Here is a 24,611-nt window from a genome sequence, read left to right on the forward strand (position 1 = left end):
GAGATTATCTAATTTCACCTATTTGGGTTAAAAATATTTTTTGCAAACCAGTAATTATAGTCTGCAAATTATGTGTTGTTGTTGAGTGTCGGTGCTGTCTAGAGCTCGGCAGAGTAACCGTGTAATACTCTTCCATATCAGTAGGTGGCAGCCGGTAGCTAATTGCTTTGTAGATGTCGGAAACAGCGGGAGGCAGCATGCAGGTAAAAAGGTATATAATGCTTAAACCAAAAATAAACAAAAGGTGAGTGCCGCTAAGAAAAGGCATTGAAGCTTAGGGAAGGCTATGCAGAACGAAACTAAAACTGAACTGGCTACTAAGTAAACAAAAACAGAATGCTGGACGACAGCAAAGACTTACTGTGGAGCAAAGACGGCGTCCACAATGTACATCCGAACATGACATGACAATCAAAGATGTCCCCACAAAGAAGGATAAAAACAACTGAAATGGTCTTGATTGCTAAAACTAAGTAAATATCGCTCAAAGGAAGACATGAAACTGCTACAGGAAAATACCAAAAAAAGAGAAAAAGCCACCAAAATAGGAGCGCAAGACAAGAACTAAGACACTACACACAGGAAACCAGCAAAAAACTCTAAATAAGTCACGACGTGATGTGACAGGTGGTGACAGTACACCTACTTTGAGACAAGAGCTATAGTGATGCATGCTTGGTTATGGTTTAAAGTCATATCCAACAATTGCGACAACGACTTTTTACTGTCAACTGAGTTTCGTTTTTTAATGATTTCTGCTGGTGGTGTGCCCATACTTGCCAACCCTCCCGATTCTCCCGGGAGACTCCCGAATTTCAGTGCCCCTCCCGAAAATCTCCTGGGGCAACCATTATTATTAGGGCCGTGCCTTAATGCAGTGGTCCCCAACCACCGGGCCGCGGCTCGATTGGTACCGGGCCGCAGAAGAATTTTGTATTAATTTTGTATTTATTTTTTTAATATTAATTTTTTTTAATTTTTTTTTTTTTTTTTTTTAAATTAAATCAACATAAAAACACAATATACACTTACAATTAGTGCACCAACCCCAAAAACCTGAACATGTTTCAAACATTGGCGGGGTTTTTGCGTGAGACTGAGCCAGCTGCGCCTTCATTCAACACGCTGCTGCACGATCACCTGTCTGTGCTTTTAAAAGAGTTTGAGCGCTACTTCCCAACTTCAAAACACCCACGAACTGCCAAGGAATGGATACGCGACCCATTTGTCAACAAAGCAGATGAATCCGTGCAAGAAGAAAATCAAATGCTGGAGATCGCAAATGACGGCACCCTTAAAAGTGTATTTCAGACAAAAACTCTGCCTGTTTTCTGGATTAAAGTCACGGTGTAGGAGTGTAGGCAGAGAAACGACGGAGATTTATTCCTCTTTGGAGAGCCAAGTAACACTCCGTTTATTTTTCGAGAGAACAACAACAACCACAAACCTGTCGCACAGGTAATTACGTCAGCACCACAGAGGTGTGTCTCAACACTTCAAAGTAAAAGCACCTATGCACCTATGCAAGTAAACATGGGCTAGAACGCAGTGAATTATAACCGTAATAATTAATAAGTGTCCTGTGTGTGAATATCCACCACAACGGCAGAATACCCCGAGATCGCCACCACAGCACTGAAAACACTGTTGCCATTTCCAACATCCTATCTGTGTGAAGCGGGGATTTCTGCAGTGACAGCCACCAAAACAAAACAACGTAGCAGACTGGACATTAGCACACTTCGGGTGTCTTTGTCTCCCAATACCCCCCCAGTTGGGACCGTCTCGTTGCAGAGAAACAAGCTCAGGGCTCTCATTGATTTAGCGTTACGGTGAGTTAAAAATCTCATGCCATTTATATTCGTTTTTAATGTTGTATCTGCATCTTATTTTGAAGGCATGTAAACGTTACCATAGCAACGAAAATCAGAGCGCGTTGGGCAGAGGGAGGCGAGGGAGAGGGAGAGGAGGAGCTTGTGAGTCGACTCGGGCACACAAACATGCAGGAGGCTTATCTGACGGTCCAAAGTGACAACTTTATTTCAGCTGTTGAAAAATAACATTCATAATGACAGTAGTGTGGAATTGCTGGTTCTTGTCATTTATATATTTTTCCACGTGATTTTTTTATTTATGTATTGGGCAGACAGGAAGTTACCAGAGACTTTGTTGTTATACTCATGTTATGTTGTTGGCGCAATGTGCTAATAAAGGTCCATATGAGTACACAGTGGATTCACGTTTATTATTTTAATTTTTTCGTGGAAAAAAAAAAAAAAAAAAAAAAACCCCCCGCCGGGCCGCGGGACAAATTAACAAGCGTTGACCGGTCCGCAGCTACAAAAAGGTTGGGGACCACTGCCTTAATGGCACTGCCTTTCGCGTCCTCTACAACCTGTCGTCACGTCCGCTTTACCTCCATACAAACGGCGTGCCGGCCCAGTCACATAATATATGCGGCTTTAAACACTCATGAGTGAATGCAAAGCATACTTGATCAACAGCCATACAGGTCACACTGAGGGTGTCCGTATAAACAACTTTAACACTATTTACAAATATGCGCCACACTGTGAACCCACACCAAACAAGAATGGCAAACACATTTCGGGAGAACATCCGCACCGTAACACAACATAAACACAACAGAACAAGTGTTGTTCGTGCGTAGAAATTTTTTGAATTAAATTTGTCTCTAAGATTATATTTGTCCTCTTTTGTTGAGAATAATTGTTGTGTATTTTTGGTTAGCAGATTATAGTTTGCGTTGTGTATAATTTTAGCTGTTTGCAAATTCACTGTGTCGTGGAATTTCAGTATTTTTGATTCAATGAATCAATGAATGTTAGCTACACGCTAACATAACACTCACTTTTCCACAACAACATCATGCTAGGTTAGCCTACTCACAAAAGAAAAACAGCATGACCAATTGTACGGCTCCCACATCTGCAGGTGACTGATGGATAGTTGGCAGGTTGTTTTTTTTAGATGTGTAGCAAAGCCTGTTTTCTTCTTTTTTACACGTTGGCGGGCTTATTAAGCTAGGGGCACATATGAAGCGGTATTATGTCCATGAGGAAGGATGTTTTTACTTGATCACAAAGTCAAAAGTGAATGTTTTGAGCTCCTCTTCTCACAAAAGTGGAGCAAACAAGTTAGGCTGACGACAGCTTTTTCTCACACTTGGTGCTTATAAACAGGATCTATTACATATTACTATTTAACATGATTAAAAAGTCACTTTTGCATGGGGATCTTTAAGAATTCAACATTTACTTGCGTTTTGAATCTTAATAAAGAATGCTGCTCTACTTCTGCAAATGTTCCAGCATCATCATCCTCACATTCCCATGATGATTATCCAACCCACTTGCATGGAGGATCAGGCTTATCTGGCTCTGTCATGCTTTCTTTCCGCTGAGTGTGGGCAGTCTCGCCCACTTTATTATTAATAATAGGTTTGAACCTGCCGCGTCAGAACTTAAATGTGTAAACAGAGTCAAAATATCCACTTGGAGCCCACTCTCTTAATGTTGAAATATTATCATTCCTGTCTTTGGAGAGCGCATTGATGGTTTCATTGAACAGTTTAGCTCTGTATGCATTAGAAACGCTTCTTCTGGATTTTGACTGACTGAGTGATTTTGGTCCTGAACAGGTGGTGGCCAGTGGGCATGGTTTTGGAGGGTAGCTCCGAGGCGCTGTGTCCCCCCCCATCTCTGGAGCTGCGGCCATCGTGCAACAAGAGCCAGGCCTCGCCTCCTCTAGGCTCCAGCTCTCAGCTTCCGGACGGAGTCTTTACCCAGGACAGGGAGCCTGTCAAGTACGGCGAACTCATCGTCTTAGGGTGCGACACTAAAATCACTTGTCTTTTGTGGGGGGTTTTTTTGGAGTCCTTAATGGAGCAAAAGGCGAATCAATCAGCATGCAGACACGCCATCATCTTGATTAGAGTAACATTGAAAGGTCAGAGGGCCCTTGAAGGCCTTAAAGCTGCAAATGACTCTATTATTACATCACTGATGTAGCAAACAGTATTAGCTTGCACTCCAGTGATGGAGTTAGCTTGTTGATCAAGCCCTCCTTCATTTAATTTCAATCAGGGGTGGACAAACTTTTTCCACTGGGGGTTGTGTACAGAAAAAGGGTTGTGCAAGGGAACCCTTTATTTTTACTTTATTAAATGCTAAAACCAATGTGCAGCTTTGTTCAAAATATTCTATGTAGTTACTTACATACATGTATATGGATGTGAATTTCAATATATTAGGGCTGTCAAATGATACATTTGTTTAATCACATTTTAGAATTTGGATTAATCATAGGTGATTACTCGCTTGCATAATTGAAATTTGCTTAAGAAAAGACCCCAATATTTTTACACAAATGCAATTTCATTGTCCGAATTTAATCTTTTACTTCAATGCACATCATTTTTTTGCTTTTGAAGTTCTTTCAGGCTGTGTTTTGGTGTGAAATTTGCCAGCGAGCATCCCAATCGGAGTCTCCTCACTCATTTTTGTACTGACGTATGCATTGATCTGATCACTGACCGTACAGTAAAGCGGTTAAGGTAAAAGAGCTTCCATCCATCCATCCATTTTCTACCGCTTGTCCCTTTCGGGGTTGCGGGGGTGCTGGAGCCTATCTCAGCTGCATTCGGGCGGAAGGCGGGGTACACCCTGGACAAGTCGCCACCTCATCACAGGGGTAAAAGAGCTTGTATGGTCAAAATCATTTGCTTGATCAATCTAAGTGTGTACATGATTAATGCAATGATTTTCTGTGATTAATAACATAAGTTGACTTGTTAATTTTAACAGCTCTTATTTCAATCCCTTGCAAAAGTTCAATGTTTCGGGAGTTCATTTCTACGGTGGCTGGCAGGTTGACGCTCCCAACAGAGAAACGATCAAAAAACATTTTTAAAAATGCAAAGGGAAAATGCTGCAATTAAAAAAAAGGCAGCACGATCAAAAACAAATGCAAAAGAAAAATTATGCAAATGCCCTCTTTGAATGGAAAGGTAAACATTTTTCATTCCATCCTTTAGCTGTAAAAATCAGTTGCTCTATATTACTGTACAATATTAGGTCTTTAAAGATAATTATTCTGCAGGTCTGGCTCACCTGGTTGCCTGGATAACCTCCATTTGGTTTCGTTGTTTGCTTGTGATAATGTTTTGGATAATTTCCTCCCACTTTCCCAAAAATATGAATGTTACGTTAATTGGAAACTGTACTATATAGAGCTGTGACATTTGCGAGCAAGTCGAGTCTCTTGAACGGCTCTTTTAAGTAAAAGACGACAACCCATTGGCATTTGCGAGCCGTTATTTTAGACAAATTGACTGCGCTGCTTTTATTTGTCAACACCTATGTGCCCTATGAGTCTCCGTTGTCCATGATTCCTTCATGTGACATCTCGAAGTTGGATTAATCCGCAGCACACGTCATTCAGCTCATTCATCAACTGAATACTTTTTCAGGGAGAAGAATAAGTAGAGGAAGTAGAGCCTACAAAGGATGCAACTGCTTTAATTTCATTTAAAAAATCAAAAGTTTTTGGGGGGTTGAAGGAGAATTCAAAATGGTGTATATGCCTACGTTTACACTGCAGGCCAAAGTGGCTCAAATTTGACTTTTTTGAGATCTGATTTTTTTCCAGTTGATTGATTACACTGCAAGTAAAATGTGATTTTTGTCAGACTCCAGTGTAAACGCGCACAGGCCCCAATGGGGCCCCAATGTGGCCCCAATGTGGCCTCGACGTCACTTGCATGTGCACTTTGATAAAGTGAAAACAAAGGAAGTTGACCAGGAGGAAGTCGCTACGACTACAAAATAAAATAAAAGTCGCAGCAACTTAAAAATAGTGGTTTTACGAGAGAGTAAATTAACGTAATATAATATATGAATGGATGTATATACTATAATATATTTGGGAGGGCTGTAATCTTTTTATGGCTGTTAAGTAGAGGAGACACAGACATCCGAGGGGATCTACGGGAGCTTTATTTTTCAACTCACATGTAAGCAAATGCGCCACAGCGCCAATTCCGGTCCTTCAACAATCGCTATTTCTTCAGAACGGGGCCCTTGTCACCATCACCACCTTACAGAATGTTTACAGGCCAAATTAAATGGTAATCAGTAGTTCTACAAATGAACAAATCCCACTAAATTACATTTGAATTATTTTGGTCCAAATCATATTATATGATATCTTTTCTTCGATGAAAAAAACAACAAGTTGACGAGCCAGTCTTTGAACGGCTCTTTGAGAGGAACGGCTCCTCAAGATCCAGCTCCTTTCAAAGAGCCATAAATCCCGTCCACCCTTAGTCCATTTGTATAAATGTGAGTTGGAATAGTTTGCTTAGATGTGTCCTGCCATTGGCTGGCGTCCAGTCGAGGGTGTACTCCGCCTCTCATCCAAAGTCAGCTGTGATAGGCTCCAGCTTACCCGACCCTTAACGAGGATTATCTGTATAGAAAATGTATGGATGGATCATTTCTTGTGTGGAGCGTTTGGAAATTGCCACATGTTTGCCCTTGTCGGCCACTGTACCTTTTGGACTAGGACAGTGGTTCTCAAACTTTTATCACCAAGCACCACCTGAGAAAAAACCTGGCTCTCCAATAATGAATAATAAATAATAATAAAGAATAAATAATAATAAAAATAATAATAAATAATAAAGAAAAAACCTGGCTCTCCACTCTCCTCTCTTCATAATGACCAATATTAAAATACAGTAGCGTAGTAGGCCTAAAGAAAACCTATACTTTTAGGGGAATTTTGCCCATTATTCATAATCCTTATGGAAGACAAGAACACATATGTTTTTCTTTTTTTATGCATTCTAAATATGGGATAGGATCCAGCCCCCTCCCACAACACCAAAAGGGATAAGCGGTAAAAAATAGATGAATGGATAAATAGTAAATAAATGCAATCAAAAGTCCTCTATTCTTCCTATAAAAGCCTTTAAAAAACATCCAAACACCTCCATTAAGGTTGTATATACATGATGTAACTCAGGGGTGTCAAACTTATTTTAGCTCAGGGGCCGCATGGAGGAAAATCTATTCCCAAGTGGGCCGGAATGGTAAAATCCTGGCATGATAACTTAAAAACAAAGACAGCTCCAGGTTGTTTTCTTTGTTTTACTTTAGCCAAAAATAGAACAAGCACATTCTGAAAACGTACAAATCACAAATAATCCTCTGGACAAAACACTTCAAGTTTGTTGAAAATTCTGAGGAAATTGGTGCAGTTTCAAAAACACAATGAGTTTAGACTTCGTCTCAGTACATCTACAAAATCAGGATTAAAGTCACAGTCTTTCTGGGATTAAACAAAAAACAACATGTAAACTCTTCGAGGTATCAAATACCTCCTTTGTCAGGTCCACGTATCAATCCAGTGCTAACTCAACAAACCGTAAGAAACGGAGGTAAAAACTATTCAAAAGGGTTAAGTTCACTTTTCTCGTGTTTGACAGAGACATTTTTGGGGAGTAAGTGTGCCAAATAACAATGTGTTCGAAGCAGAAGACATAAAATGGAAGGTTTTAAGTTTCATGTGGGTCGAGGAGGAGGAGCCACAGTCACCCTTTACTGTGTACCTCTTGCTTGGCTTCACTTGGCCTTGCTTGCCAAACAGAATTGCTATTGTGACGAGTTAGAATTCATTAAAGAAATACATCAGTCGTCATGTTTTTCATAATGATTGTAAACAATAAGCAAAAGTCAAAAGTGCAGTTCTCCTTTAAGTATGTTAGGAACAGCTAAGACCCCAAAGCAGCGATGCACACTTAAGGAAAAAACAATCATGTTTAATTACAAAAAGTGCGCTCAAGAGTGGTGAAAAAACAAACACAAGGAGAGTTGGTGTGTGTCAGTTTATTTCGAACATACATACTATTACAATGTAATACATCACATATTTCCAGTTGTTTCATTATAGCTTGTCCAAAAAGGAGTAGGAGGAAGCAGAGCTTATTGAATCCTACCCCTTTTCGTAGATTTAACCCATGGAGTAGAAAATAAACAAAAGAAACACTCAAAAGGAGTGGAGAATACACTACACAAGCCAAGTAAGGCAAGTGTGCGTGGAGCCAGCGGGAGGCGGAGCGATAATCACAAGAGAGCCAAGCGATAGGAAATGTCCTTGGAGCTGGCAATAACTGGCAATGCTGTGACACTCAGCAGGGCTTAAAAAGGACTAATTGCTAACTGCCCGCAGGTGTGGGAGAGAGTCTCCGCCCAGAACTGCCAAGGGCACTGCAGAAGAAGGCAGACAGGCAGCAGCATCAGTAGAGAGAAACACCACAAAGTATTCATTAAAAACAAGGCAGAGGTTTTATTTAACAAGTAATATATGTAATGTTTGGCCACTGTAATATTACACACAGTTTGAACAGTGACACTGTGTTTGAATTTCAAAATAAGTGATTCTTTGGCGTACCACTAGATAGAGCTTGCGTACCACTAGTGTTACACGTACCACAGTTTGAGAATCACCAGACGGAGAGATTAAGTAAAGGCTCAGGAAGTTGAGGCCTTTTCCTCCCTCCCGAGAAGGTGATAATGTTGCATTAAATACTTTGCTGATAGCAGCTTGTTATGGAAGTTATTTGTGTCTTTATTACCAAAGCTTTTTTTTTATATTTAATTTGTTTAACTGAATGTTTTGCGTTTGAACTTGGTGAATTTACATTTTTTTACACCAAATTATGATGACAATCGTCACGGAAAAAAAGCATGATGTGCGTGTTTAAACATGTCGTTTTTTCAAAATACAGGGTCTTGAAATTCAGTGCAAAAACAGGTCAATGCAGAAAAATGCAGCTATGCTGCCACTTTGTGTCACGTGACTGCAAACTTGACACCTCATTGGCTGGTTCCAGTGCACAATTGATCGTTTCAGTCTTAATTTACTGAAAGTGGGTCTTGAGGTTTTGAAGCAACTCATTTTTCTGCGCTGAATTTTCATATACTGAATTTTTATAAACTGAATTTTAAAACACACGCAGTTTGCTCCAAAAATAAATACATACATATATATATAAATATATACATGTATATACATATATATATGTACATATACACTACCATTCAAAAGTTTGGGGTCACATTGAAACGTCCTTATTTTTGAAGGAAAAGCACTGTACTTTTCAATGAAGATAACTTTAAACTAGTCTTAACTTTAAAGAAATACACTCTATACATTGCTAATGTGGTAAATGACTATTCTAGCTGCAAATGTCTGGTTTTTGGTGCAATATCTACATAGGTGTATAGAGGCCCATTTCCAGCAACTATCACTCCAGTGTTCTAATGGTACAATGTGTTTGCTCATTGGCTCAGAAGGCTAATTGATGATTGGAAAACCCTTGTGCAATCATGTTCACACATCTGAAAACAGTTTAGCTCGTTACAGAAGCTACAAAACTGACCTTCCTTTGAGCAGATTGAGTTTCTGGAGCATCACATTTGTGGGGTCAATTAAACGCTCAAAATGGCCAGAAAAAGAGAACTTTCATCTGAAACTTGACAGTCTATTCTTGTTCTTAGAAATGAATTCTATTCCACAAAATCGTTTGGGTGACCCCAAACTTTTGAACGGTAGTGTATATATATATATATATACTGTATATATATGTATATCCAGTACTGTAACTGTGTGTTTAGCAAATACGGCCCTTGAGGTAGTATCTGTCCAGAATTATGGAGCACTGACACTGACACACAAACATTAAGAAATATATGTGTATAGTATCAATAGAATATGATAGTTGGAGTCTTGGAGTTATTCTAATTCATTGATACCAGCTTTGTGTTATGGATGACAAGGCAAATTGATATCCAGTCCTCCCTCACCAAATATTGCAGCTTCACCACATCGCAGATTTTTTAAAATTTGGTTGTTTTTTTTAGCATATTCTACTACATGTTTGACTTAAATTAAACATTTTTAGGCATAAAAATGTCTAAATGAATTAAATATATCACTACTAAAAACAGTAGTATTGGCCAAACCAATCAGAGCACCATTTTCAGTATCGTGTCCACTGATTGGCTGAACCTCGGGCCGCAGTACTATATTGGATTAAAACGGTGTAAAGTTGACAAAAGGGTGTAATTTCATGTCAGGAGGGCACCCATCATGTTGAAAAACTTATTAAGAAGGTCGTAAACAGGTTTTTATGCTTTAACTCAGTGATTCTCAAACTGTGGTATACGCGTACCACTGGTGGTGTGCAGATTCCATCTAGTGGTACGCCAAAGAATCACTTAGTTAAATTTAAAAAACAGTGTTACTGTTCAAACTGTGTGTAGTGTTACAGTGGCCAAAAAATATTAAATATACTTGTTAAATAAAACCTCTGCCTAGTTTTTAATTATTATTTAGGCCTACTACGGTACTGTATTTTAATGTTGGTCATTATGGTGGTACTTGGAGAGCAAAGGGTTTTCTGAGATGGTACTTTGTAAAAAAAAAAATTTAAAAAGTTTGAGAACCACTGCTCGTGGTATGAAAATATTCGATTTGTAATTCATGCAGTCAGGGCGTGAACCAATTAACAGCGATAAACAGGGAATTGCTGTAAATAAATATTTAATCCTGATGTGAAGCCATGTTTATAATTTTGTGTTTACAAATGTTCCATGGGCCAAGGAAAAGTAAGCTATGGGACACAAATGACCCAAAGGGCGGACTTTAGACACCCCTGATTGAAATAAAGTCATGATGGTGAAGTCCAGTTAATATTAGTTGATGATATTGTGTATACATGATGACGATGATGGATAATTAGATCACGTTATTATGAATGTTTGGCCACGCCCCTTTTTGCAGCATCAATCCAAATATGGCCTTTTAGGTTTTTTACTAGTGCATCGCATCACACTGAAAGGAATGAGGGAGTTTTGTATTGCGTTGTGGGAACACAAGAACATCGATCTATTTGGACTTTTTCAACATTTTCATGCTTTGTAGGCACAATGGCTCGCTGGCCAATGGCGACAAAGGTCGCAGAAGGAGTCGCCTGGCCCTCTACAAGAGACCAAAATCTAACGGGGTCAAACCCGATGTCATCCACAACGTCTCCACGCCTCTCGTGTCCAAGGTGAGATAGGAGATAGATGTGTGTGTGTGTGTGTGTACCATGTTTTTATGTGGTTGTTTGCTTGTTGGCAGGCACTCAGCAACAAAAGCCAGCACAGCATCTCGTACACTTTGTCACGCAGCCACTCGGTCATTGTGGAGTACACACACGACACCAACACTGACATGTTCCAGGTGAGTGCATCATGTGACTGCATCAGGTGTCGCCGTGCACACGCACTGTCCGTCATAAGCTCTACGTTGGTCTCGTTTCTTACAGATCGGCCGCTCCACGGAGAGCATGATCGACTTCGTGGTGACGGACACGTCGGGCGGCGGAGGTCAGAGCGGGGGCGCGGCGGGGGAGGGCGGCGGAGGTCAGTCGGCCCAGAGCACCATCTCCCGTTACGCCTGCCGCATCATGTGCGAGCGCAGCGCCCCATACACGGCACGCATCTACGCCGCAGGCTTTGATTCCTCCAAGAACATCTTCCTGGGGGTGAGCGCTGCGCTCACTATTGAATTATGCACTAATTGTGTTTTTGATGTAGTCCATGATGACAGTCTGGTCCTTTGAGTTGATGTTGATTAGGAATGTTCTTTCCCGTTCTCCTTGAGAACTTTGTAGTTAAAATTTGTTAAATATTAACGCTTTTTTGGAAATATTTAAATGTTAACTGCGAGCAAATTCAAATGTCCTTTAGCTGACGTGGAAAAGATCCTTCCTCCAACTCAATGAGTTTGTAGGTTAAAAATATTCTTAGTAAATGTTGGCATTACTTAAAAGTGTTGCCTCAATAGATATTCCATTGAGGCAGTGTATCATTTTTGTAAGGAGTAATGCTTGCAAGTGTTACATTTCATGTCACGGCTGTGTTGGTCGTGACCCCAGGATGCAGAGACGGCAGGCGAAATGTAAAATGTATTTAATAAGAAAAATAGTGCAGCAGGGAAGTGCACAAAAAGGCAATTGCTATGTAGCATGGCAGCACAAAGCACAATGGTCCAGCCCTAGGGCCTATCATAAAAAGCTTCTTAATTGGCAAACAGGTACAGATGTGTCCTGTTTACCAATAACAGACAGGTGATGCTCAGACTAGTGAAATGATGTCAAAGTGAGGCAAAAATGAAAGTGCTGGACAGGAATTAAAACAAAATAGCATATACTAATACTAAATGTCATGAGAGAATTATGACAGCAAAACTGCAAAAAAAAGAGGGGGTTGAAAAAAAAGCAATGTCGATACTACCATTTTTTTACGCTTTGAGTCCTGCGGCTTATAAAATGGTGCGGCTCATTGATGGATTTTTCTTTGCTCACGGCCATAATGTTTTGTATTCAACAAAGTTTTCATAAAACACCCACAGAGGCGGAAAAAGTGTGTTATTGTTTGTGCTATGGCGCCATCTTTTGGACCAGTCCGCTCACTGCAGGTGCTGCGAGTTTAGCGTCTACACACTATTTCCTTCTGTTTACTGCCGTGAACCACAAGTACAAGTGTCGTTCTGTTTTCTAGTTGCCCCATAGAGTTTCTACTTGTTTCTACTCTTTATTTATTAGTCCAAGCAACGTTTGTAAGTTTTACAATATAACTAAAATGATTCATACTTACTTGTACTGAACGGTCACATGGTTGTTAGGAGTGTTCTCATGCATATTTGTACATGCTATCGTAATGTAATCTAGCTCGTGTTGTCAGCATTAGCTAATATGCTAACACGTTTACAAGCGTCTGTGTTAGTATTATTAAGTTACAATGGCCTTCTTTTTGTATTGTTTCAGTTTTACAAATTCCTCAGTAAATTGACAAAAACGTCACGGCCTGTTTAGCTGATTGGAGAGCTGGCTTCCGCAGCTAGTGGGTCCATGTTGATGACTTCAGTTTTTTCATTTTACTGCCGTGTTACAGGCATCGTTTGAAAACAGTTGAGGTATGTAAATAAACATTTACAAAATGTTTCTATCTAATTTCACAACGCATATATCTGCAGCTTATAGTGTGGCTAAAAAAATATATATTTTCCTTGTAATATTTAGTGGTTGCGCTTATATACCGATGCACTCTTTAGTCCTGAAAATACTACTTACACTATGAAAAAAATAATTGTCACCCTTATGGCTGTATAGAACAGTGTTTTTCAACCACTGTGCCGCGGCACACTGGTGTACCGTGGGATTTTGTCTGGTGTGCCGTGGGAGATGATGAAATTTCACCTAATTGGGTTAAAAATAGTTTTTGCAAACCAGTAATTATAATCCGCAAATGTGCCGTTGTTGAGTATCTGTGCTGTCTAGAGTGCAGCAGAGTAACCATGTAATACTCTTCCATATCAGTAGGTGGCAGGAGGTAGCTAATTGCTTTGTAGATGTCGGGAACATGGTTTGTCGAGATCACAATATGCAGACGACAGCGGGAGGCAGTGTGCAGGTAAAAAGGTATCTAATGCTTAAACCAAAAATTTTAAAAAAGGCAAGTGCCGCTAAGAAAAGACATTGAAGCTTAGGGATGGCTATGCAAAACAAAGCTAAAACTGAACTGGTTGCAAAGTAAACAAAAACAGAATGCTGGACGACAGCAAAGACTTACAGCATGTGTAGCAGCAGACGGCGTCCACAAAGTACATCCGAACATGACATGACAATCAACAACAAAAAAGGAGCGCAAGACAAGAACTAAAACACTACACACAGGAAAACACCAAAAAACTCAAAATAAGTCACGGCGTGATGTGACAGGTGGTGACAGTACACCTACTTTGAGACAAGAGCTATAGTGATGCATGGTTGGTTATGGTCTAAAGTCATAAACAACGACTTTTTACTGTCAACTGAGTTTTGTTTTTTAATGATTTCTGCTGGTGGTGTGCCTCCGGAATTTTTCAACGTAAAAAATGTGCCTTGGCTCAAAAAAGGTTGACAAACACCGGTATAGAAGAATAAGCTTGCAAGATTAACTTCTATAAACTGATACACTATGACGGAGTGCTGACCACAAATTGGTGTAGGAGTCATTCTGGGACAAGGGGTCCAAAGTAGCTCGTCTTTTTTTTTTTTTTATTGGTCTGCGGCATATTTCTAAAATATAGTGAAGCAATCAGACTACAAAAAAACAACAATAACAAACAGCGAGAAAATGCTGAAATGTTGATACAGTACAAATTATATTAACAATAGTTAGGGCTGCCAAATGTAATGCGTTAACCATGTGATTAATCACAATGATCGCATTAATCATGTATAAATGCAGATTCATCACGCAATTTGTTTTGACTGTACATACGCTTTTACCTTAACCGCAGATGGTTACCTGAAATGTGGAGTGGGTTGTTATACGGCCAGTCAATGCATACGTCAGTGCAAAGGTGAGTGAGGAGACTCGACTGGTGTGCTCACTGCCAAATTTTCACGTAAAAATACACTCTGACTGGACTTTAGATAAAACTGTTAAATAAAGGATGTGCATTTTAAGTAAAACATTACAAAAAAAATCCTGAGTGACATTCTCACAATAAGATTGCATTTGTGTCAAAATATTGGACTCTTTTTTTTTTTTTAGGGTAACTAAAATTATGTAAGTGAGTAATTTACTGTGATTAAATCTAAAAGCTTGATTAAGCCGATTTGAATCATTTGACAGCACTAATAAAAGGTGGTTGTCGTGTGTGACACAAAGCCGAGACACAGGTTAACAGTGGATTAGCCTTTTTACAATTGTTTTATATCAAAATAGCTTCCCCGCATCCTTTGATTTTTCAGCACGTGGCCATGAACGGGGCGACTACATCAGGGGTGAGTTAGTCCAAAACGTGACATGTGAGGTACTCAAATCCATGCAGAACTAATAATAGACAGCATGACTTCATCCCATGCAACATTTATCAGAAGCTCTGGCAAAGAATACACACACACACCATCACCCCTGAGCCCACTTAATTCCATACATTAACTCTGACCTCATCACTGAGGAGAATGTGTGCTAACTGCTAGCTCATTTGTCTTTTGGAAGTTTATTTATAGGCGGGTGAACCTCTCAGCATTAGTCAGTACAGCGCAGATTAAATATTGCTGCAGCAGCGAAAAGCAACATGGGCTGTTTTTACCCCCCAGACATCATCATCAGCATCATCTCTCAGGGCGATTCCCTCTTACCTTCAAGTCCGCCTCCTCTTTTTTTCCAAGGAGCGCGCCGCCAAGTGGAGGACGTCAGACGGCCTGATGGACGGCCTGACCACCAACGGGGTGCTGGTGATGCATCCGGCGGGCGAGTTTGTGTCTGAGCCGGCTCCAGGCGTCTGGAGGGAGATCTCGGTGTGCGGCAATGTCTTCGCCCTGAGGGAGACGCGCTCGGCCCAGCAGAGAGGAAAGTTGGTAAGACGACCCGAGTATGATTTAGCTGAGATGTTCAAATATGCTGCTAAAACTCTTACCTGACACATTAGATCAGGGGTGGCCAACCAGTCAGAGACTAAGAGCCACTTATTTTTACTGTGTTACTGCAAAGAGCCACATCCTACACATGGGCACACATGAACATCACCCCATCCCTTCCTCACACACACACACACACACACACACACACACACACACACACACACACACACACGTTATCATTTGGAATGGAGACCAAGTTTTTGATCATCACTTATGGGGACCACCCTTTCTACAGGTTGTGGAGGCATAAAAAAAAATTGGTAAAATGGTCACTGCCCGGTTAGCTCATACACGTCTTTAAATCTCTGGATTGATGAAGTAATGTGCTGATCATTCTTACTGGGGAAAAAGAGTTAATATGGTTCATGGGGACCAAATTTAAATAATTTTGCATAATTCACACAAATTTGTACGTGACTCCTGAGGGCCATTTAAAAAAAAAAAAAAGTTCAAATTAAATATGACATGATCCTCAGAATACAGCACTACGGCTGTCCTCTTATAGGAAGTTACACCAGGTGGAAGTGATTAAAGGCCTACTGAAATGAATTTTTTTTATTCAAACGGGGATAGCAGATCTATTCTATGTGTCATACTTGATCATTTCGCGATATTGCCATATTTTTGCTGAAAGGATTTAGTATAGAACAACAACGATAAAGATCGCAACTTTTGGTATCCGACAAAAAAAAGCCTTGCCCCTACCGGAAGGAGCGTGACGTAGTCAGCTGAACATTTCCGCAAAGTTCCCTATTGTTTACAGTGATGGCGGCCAGAAGTAAGAGGGATTCGGACCGAGAAAGCGACGATTTCCCCATTAATTTGAGCGAGGATGAAAGATTTGTGGATGAGGAACGTTAGAGTGCAGTTCAAGACATATCTTTTTTCGCTCTGACCGTAACTTTGTTACAAGCTGGCTCATTGGATTCCACACTCTCTCCTTTTTCTATTGTGGATCACGGATTTGTATTTTAAACCACCTCGGATACTATATCCTCTTGAAAATGAGAGTCGATAACGCGAAATGGACATTCACAGTGACTTTTATCTCCACGACAATACATCGGTGAAACACTTTAGCTACGAGCTAACGTGATAGCATCGTGCTTTAACTGCATATAGAAACAAAAAAAATAAACCCCTGACTGGAAGGATAGATAGAAAATCAACAATACTATTAAACCGTGGACATGTAAATACACGGTTAATGCTTTCCAGGCTGGCGAAGGTTAACAATGCTGTGCTAACGACGCCATTGAAGCTAACTTAGCAACCGGACCTCACAGAGCTATGCTAAAAACATTAGCTCTCCACCTACGCCAGCCAGCCCTCATCTGCTCATCAACACCAGTGCTCACCTGCGTTCCAGCGATCGACGGTGCGACAAAGGACTTCACCCGATCACAGATGCGGTTGGCGGCCCGGAGACGTAGGAAGTCAAGGTGAGGTCGCCGGCTAGCGCGTCTGCTCTCCAACAAAGTCCTCCGGTTGTGTTGCTGTAGTCTGCCGCTAATACACCGATCCCACCTACAACTTTCTTCTTTGCAGCCTTCATTGTTCATTAAACAAATTGCAAAAGATTCACCAACACAGATGTCCAGAATACTGTGGAATTATGAAATGAAAACAGAGCTTTTTGTATAGGATTCTACGGGGTACCAATACTTCCGTTTAACTGACTACGTCACGCGCATACGTCATCATAGCGAGACGTTTCAGCCGGATATTTCCCGGGAAATTTAAAATTGCACTTTATAAGTTAACCCGGCCGTATTGGCATGTGTTGCAATGTTAAGATTTCATCATTGATATATAAACTATCAGACTGCGTGGTCGGTAGTAGTGGGTTTCAGTAGGCCTTTAACTATACACAGAAGAAGTGTGCGCAGAGCAGCGAGTGCAGTACCAGCTACAACACGATGAGGGGGCTGCTGTGCTAATGTTCACACTCAAACTAACCAGTAAACATGTTTTATGGGCCAAAGCTTAAAAATCACTTCGGCATCTTCAGAATGGATCTGACTATCATTTATAAAGGTTTCCCTTTAGGGGACCTGTTTTTTTATCCCCATACCGTCAGAGGTCCCCTAAAGGTGACTGTGTAAACAGAGCGATGTCCCCATTAAGTAAGCATTGCCAGAACACACACACACAGACACAGATTTGTTGTAAATGTCACACACCAACACCAACATGCGGACCGGTCAACGCTTGAAAATTTGTCCCACGGACCGGGGGGGGGGGGGGGTAATTTATTTTTATTTTATTTATTTATTTATTTATTTTTTTTTCTCATAAAGAAATACAATCATGTGTGCTTACGGACTGTATCCCTACAGACTGTATTGATTTATATTGATATATAATGTATATATTGTGTTTTTTATGTTGATTAAATAAAACAAAATAAAAATAAAAAATAAAAAGTTTTTATTTCTTGTGCGTCCGCGGCCACGGACCGGGCCCGGTGGTTGTGGAACACTGTCCTACAGTACTAAGACCACAGGCCAGTTATTTTCAACATTTAACATTGTCTCACACACACAAACTCTCAGTTCAACCAAGTCCACAAACAAAAATATAATATTTGTTCTCTTACTATGCATGTTGCTTAGTGGGACTTCTGGCATTCCTTGTCGTGGACAATCCTCTTCAAATCTGGCTTGTATTCCGTTGAGCTGAAGTGACGCTGAAGATTTGAAGCTTTGAAATGCACTAATGACGCCTGACATATAAGGCAGAAGGGCTTGCCATTACGTTTAAAAAAATATATATATGAACTCTCCCACTCTGTTAAAAATGTCCTGTGCTCTTCTTCAGATTTTCATTTTGCTGTGCTTTTTTGCCCTGCCATTTTGAGAGGGAACTGGTCACAAATTGTTTGACGTCACTCACACCGGCTTCGGCTTCTTCTTCTTATGTGCAACTCAAACCGTCTTAAGCCAGGCGAAAAAAGTAATCCGAGTATTGTACCGTATTTTTCGGATTATAAATCGCTCCGGAGTATAAATCGCACCGGCCGAAAATGCATAATAAAGAAAGAAAAAACATATATAAATCGCACTCGAGTATAAATCGCATTTTTGGAGGAAATTTATTTGATAAAATCCAACACCAAGAATAGACATTTGAAAGGCAATTTAAAATAAATAAAGAATAGTGAACAACAGGCTGAATAAGTGTACGTTATATGACGCATAAATAACCAACTGAGAACGTGTCTGGTATGTTAACGTAACATATTATGGTAAGAGTCATTCAAATAACTATAACATATAGAACATGCTATACGTTTACCAAACAATCTGTCACTCCTAATCGCTAAATCCCATGAAATCTTCTTCCTCTGTGTCACTTCTAAACAACTCTGCCAACTCCAAAGGTAGACAATGCGCCGCTTCCTCTTGCCGTTCTCTGCTGCATATTTCACTACGTCCAGTTTGTAATCTGCAGTATATGATTTCCTTTTCGGTGCCATTTTTGTTCAGCCCTTCTCAGTTTTTATAAGTAACCGCCAATGTTGAAATGATCCATTTTCATAGGTACAGAAGTAGTAGCAGGTAGCATCTTTTTTTTCACAATGCACTTCTGCCATGACCCGCCCCCGCCAAATTTTTATTGGTTGACGTGTGTGTGACGATTGCTGATATACGTCTAGTCCAGGGGTCGGCAACCCAAAATGTTGAAAGAGCCATATTGGACCAAAAATACAAAAAAAAATTAAAAGCCATATTACATGTGTCATGAGATATAAATTTAATTAAGAGGACTTAAAGGAAACTAAATGAGCTCAAATATAGCTACAAATGAGGCATAATGATGCAATATGTACATATCGCTAGCCTAAATAGCATGTTAGCATCGATTAGCTTGCAGTCATGCAGTGACTAAATATGTCTGATTAGCACTCCACACAAGTCAATAACATCAACAAAACTCACCTTTGTGCACTCACGCACGACGTTAAAAGTGTGGTGGACAAAATGAGACAGAAAAAGTGGCATAAAACACGTCCTAGAAAGTCGGAGAAATTTATACATGTAAACAAACTATACGGTGAGTTCAAGTACCGCCAAAATAAGTAGGAAAAAACGGCGCTCGCCAAATACTCGAATGAGTGAAGCATATTTAATATAAACAGTGTGATTTATAACAATTAGGGAGGTTTGTGTCATGTTTGTCCTCCTACAGAAACCATACTGAAACAAAAAAATAATTTTTTCCCCCTCATCTTTTTCCATTCTTCATACATTTTTGAAAAATCTCCAGAGAGCCACTAGGGCGGCGCTAAAGAGCCGCATGCGGCTCTAGAGCCGCGAGTTGCCGACCCCCGGTCTAGTCTCTTACGTGAATTAGATAAATAATATTATTTGATATTTTACGGTAATGTGTTAATAATTTCACACATAAATCGCTCTAGAGTATAAATCGCACCCCCGGCCAAACTATGAAAGAAACTGTGATTTATAATCCGAAAAATACGGTAATCCAAGTATTTCCTTTTTTTTTCGTGATGATCTTTTCTTTCACTCAGGACGGCTTTTTAACAATTCTGCGCCGCATCGTTAGTGTCACGGCCGATAGAAGAGGCCGCGTGTTGAACGCCACGGTGTTTTACAAGCTACATTCTGAGAAAACGCCCTGTTTTGTGCTGAGCGGGCGTCAATGAAGCGGCCGTGTATCTCGGCCGCGCTGCTGCATTTTGGGAAATGTAGTGTTTTTCGTCCCGGCGAACGCCAGGGACACTAGATATACTACAGTACAGTAACATGGCAACCTGGGCCTCCGACATCAAATAGTTTGTCGCGTCTTCACCTCGTGGGCACTAATAGAGTTAAGAGCCGCATGAAACCAGTCAAAGAGCCGCATTAAGGCTCGAGAGCCGCGGGTTGGCCACACCTGCATTAGATCAAATCCACACTGCAAAAACTGAAATCTAAGTAAGATTAAATATCTCAAATAATGGTGATATTTGCTTATTTTCTGTCTGATAAGATAATTCTTCTCACTAAGCAGATTTTATGTTAGAGCGTTTTACTTGTTTTAAGGGTTTTGGTCCTAAATGATGTCATTAAGATATTACAGCATGTTGCTGAGATTTGATGAGCTATATTGAGTAAAACATGCTTGAAACTAGAATATCAACTGTTGCAAAGCCGTGTCATCAACACTCACAAGTATAAAACTACTTTTTTAAAGTGATCATTTCTTATTTCAGGCATGAAAAAAAAAATCATGACTTTGACACAATTGTGTCTCATATTAAAACAGATGACAGCCAAATGGACTTTGCTGTTTTATTTTCAATGATACAATAGAAAATACGTACTCATGTAGTAGTACAGTTGTTAATAGTGAGAATATACCTATTTGAAGGTATTTTGGGGTTCATTGAGGTTACCTAATTTTACTTGTTTTGGAAAGTCTTGACAAGCCAAATTTTCTTGTTTTATTGGCAGATAATTTGGCTTAGTTCAAATAAAATACCCCTAATTTTTGTAATTTTTTTTTCTTGTTTTTGAACGCTGACTTTTTGCAGTGCAGTCTTTTCCAAACAGTTTATCTTCATTTGTTGGACTCAGGAAATAGATTATTTGTATTACCCGTATCACTTTTTGGCACCCAGCCTCGATGGTAGGTCCAAACCTTTTGAATGGGGGGTCGCATTGGACTGCATGCAAATTACCCATATGTATGTAAGTATGTGAAAATGTATGTACAGTATGTATGTACAGTACAAGCCAAAAGTTTGGACACACCTTCTCTTCATTCAATGCGTTGTCTTTATGTTCATGACTATTTACATTGTAGATTGTCATTGAAGGTTTTCGGCTAGCTCTGTGGCTCATTTTGTACGGTTATACCTAAAACTCACGGATTCGGTCACTCGGCACCATCTTAAAAACATGCCGGCTTCCAGCGACACCGGCCAGAGGTGCAGGGCACAGACAGCAGGCCCATCAAAATTTTCGCGGGAATGTTCTAGTTATGCACCTGCTGCAATGCAAGCGGTCCATATTATTATTGCTCATACTTCACAGTTGGATATTACTTTTTTTCAAATTCTATCTTAAACTCTCGCGAATAATACGCGGTGAACCAACCAACAAATCCCTACATATGTTATACCATCGGAAAGGTCTCGATAAGGGCGACAGCGGCACGTCTAGTGGGGTACATTCCGTGTTACCATGGCGACGTTATTTCGAAAACAAATCGCTACGGGTCCATTGAATGGGTACGCAACCTTTATAATGGCGGGAATTGCCAGCAGAACGCTCCAAACTGCGAGATTACCTCCTCTTGTAGCTCAGCCGTTCTTTCACGTAGCTCGGTGCTTAACGTCTCATTTTGTTCACACACTACTTTAACCCTGGCTAAAAAGTTTTTACATCCAATGTTTGGTTTTGGCTGGATGGCCATCGGAAGGAGGCGAGCGCCATCAGGGTTTTCCCATTAAACCGGATGGCGTACACTTTAATTTACGAGAGTGGAAGCCACGAAAATACGCTTACATTTTTGTAAACAACCTGTCCTCACGGCCACATCTTTTATCCCACTGTCATGTGTTTCGGTGAAAACGACACATGTCCTCTCTCAGAAAATGTCACTTTTTACTCTAATTCTGCAGCCATACACCTTAGTCACTTAACTTGGTATGTGATACATGCTAAATGTTAGCATGTTTATGTTAGCATGCTACCATTAAAGTTCTAATTTTTTAATGCGAATTTTACACTTGTTTCTCTATTTCCGCAACCGTACATCTTAGGGTCATGCAAATTGGAATGTGACACATGCTAACTGCTAACTTTTTGAGCTAATTTTGCAACCGTTTACCCCGGAGTCATAGGTTGGTATGTCACACTTGTTAACGTTGGCATGCTAGCACGCTAACTTTTTGAGCTAATTTTACGCTTTTTTTCTCTAATTCCACTGCCATCATCATCATCATCATCATTTGTTTTTATTCCTTTCATGAAAATGCATATATACTAGCCATATACAATTGACACTTTCATTGTTTTTTTGTTTCTTATACATTTCCATGATCAGAAAGGAGCAGATGGAAGAATACTATTCTTATATTTATCTGCCCCCTTTTTAACACAAATTATTTAGATGACTTTATCACTGTTCCCTCCACCAACACCCAAACTCCAACATACTTTTAAATTTTCGTTTAAGCATTTTCAAAATGACACGTTCCAATCAAAATCAAAAATCAGTTTGATATAATTCCAGTAGTCTCTTTTTGTAAATCTTTTTAAATTCCATACACCTTGGAGCAGGCCTGGGCAATTATTTTGACTCAGGGGCCAAATTTAGAGAAAAAAGTGTCTGGGGGCCGGTATATCTATTTTTAGGAAAACTAATACAAAACCTCACACTAAAGTCTGATTGAATGCTAAAAATGTTATGACAGACCGCCTTAACAACGGAATGGAATTTAAATTTTTTCTATGAACGATAAAACCCTGAATATTGAGAACATATGAATGTCACACCCCCTCTCAATCGACATATTTTACAATCAAGCCAAATGCAACAAAAATGCAACAAACACAGCGAAATATGAACGTGAAGGGCAAAAAAACAAAAAACATATACAATCTTATATATGTGATGTATCACTAAGCTTTAGAACTTTCTTGTAAAAATCTCCTTCCACGTCTGTCCCTGACACCCACATTTCAGGCTGGCCGCTCTGGAAACACTCTGTGGAAACGCTACCCACCTACACCCTAAGATTTTTTGTTAAAATAAAGCCAATAATGCAATTTTTTCTGGTCCCCTTTATTTAGAAAAGTATCGAAAAGGACAACACTAGTCACTAAAATATCAAGCAAAAGCGCAGATTCCAATCATTGAAATATGTTGTATAGTGCAAGACTTATGGTAATTTGAAAACATCACTGCACATCATAATGGCAGCTACACTTTCCATCTTAAAGATCTAAAAAAAATATTTGGGAATGTCCGGCGGGCCAGATTGAAAAGCTTAACGGGCCGCATGTGGCCCCCGGGCCTTCATTTGCCCAGGTCTGCCTTAGAGTCATATAACTTGGTATGTGACACATGCTATATGATAACATGCTAACAATGGCATGCTAACTTTCTTGCTAATTTTACGTTCTTTTTCTTTTATTCCACAGCCACACACCTTACAGTCATACAACTTGGTATGTGTAACATGCTACCTGCTAGCATGCTAACATTTACATGCTAACTTTTTCAGCTAAATTCATACTTTATTCTCTAATTCCACTGCCATACACCTTAGAGTCATATAACTTGGTTTGTGACACATGCTACCTGTGAGCATAGTAACGTTAGGATGTGAGCATGCTAACAATAGCATGCTAACTTTAACTTATTTTACACTTTTTACTTTAATTCCGCAGCAATACTAATTGGTATGTGACACATGCTAATGGTTATCATGCTAATGTTAGCGTGCTGGGTATGCTAACTTTTTGAGCTAGTTTTACAACCATTTATCCCAGCGTCATATAACTTGGTATGTAAAACTTGTCAACTTTTAGAATGCCACCGTTAACATGCTAGCACGCTAACATGTTCCGCTATTTTTACACTTTTTTCTTAAACTTCTGCAGCCATACACCTTAGAACTAGGGATGTCCGATAATGGCTTTTTACCGATATCCGATATTCCGATATTGTCCAACTCTTAATTACCGATACCGATATATACAGTCGTGGAATTAACACATTATTATGCCTAATTTGGACAACCAGGTATGGTGAAGATAAGGTCCTTTTTAAAAGAATTAATAAAATAAGATAAATAAATTAAAAACATTTTCTTGAATACAAAAGAAAGTATAACAATATAAAAACAGTTACATAGAAACTAGTAATTAATGAAAATGAGTAAAATTAACTGTTAAAGGTTAGTACTATTAGTGGACCAGCACAATCATGTGTGCTTACGGACTGTATCCCTTGCAGACTGTATTGATCTATATTGATATATAATGTAGGAACCAGAATATTAATAACAGAAAGAAACAACCCTTTTGTGTGAATGAGTGTAAAT

General features: G+C 39.7%; 1 protein-coding gene and 1 long non-coding RNA gene across 3 annotated transcripts in view; one reads left to right on the top strand and one right to left on the bottom strand.

Annotated features, from left to right (window-relative positions):
• The window catches only part of peli3 (pellino E3 ubiquitin protein ligase family member 3), a 35,064-nt gene that overhangs the window by 9,145 nt on the left and 1,308 nt on the right, over window positions 1-24,611 (top strand). Inside the window, exons 2-6 of the mRNA XM_062065005.1 lie at window positions 3,662-3,850; window positions 11,011-11,140; window positions 11,212-11,313; window positions 11,399-11,617; window positions 15,299-15,487. Coding sequence (XP_061920989.1) covers window positions 3,678-3,850; window positions 11,011-11,140; window positions 11,212-11,313; window positions 11,399-11,617; window positions 15,299-15,487 — 813 coding nt within the window. The 5' untranslated portion in view covers window positions 3,662-3,677. The remainder of the gene's footprint in view (window positions 1-3,661; window positions 3,851-11,010; window positions 11,141-11,211; window positions 11,314-11,398; window positions 11,618-15,298; window positions 15,488-24,611) is intronic.
• Window positions 7,832-19,615, bottom strand: LOC133661645 (uncharacterized). 2 transcript variants are annotated; one of them, XR_009827979.1, is made up of 4 exons: window positions 19,492-19,615; window positions 15,547-15,663; window positions 15,269-15,448; window positions 7,832-8,291 (listed from the first exon to the last, which is right to left on the bottom strand). It is a non-coding gene; the product is annotated as an uncharacterized LOC133661645 (long non-coding RNA). The 2 variants fall into 2 exon arrangements; XR_009827978.1 differs by lacking the exon at window positions 19,492-19,615 and adding an exon at window positions 18,150-18,559.

Source organism: Entelurus aequoreus, linkage group LG12, assembly GCF_033978785.1.
Source record: "Entelurus aequoreus isolate RoL-2023_Sb linkage group LG12, RoL_Eaeq_v1.1, whole genome shotgun sequence".
NCBI lineage: Eukaryota > Metazoa > Chordata > Actinopteri > Syngnathiformes > Syngnathidae > Entelurus > Entelurus aequoreus.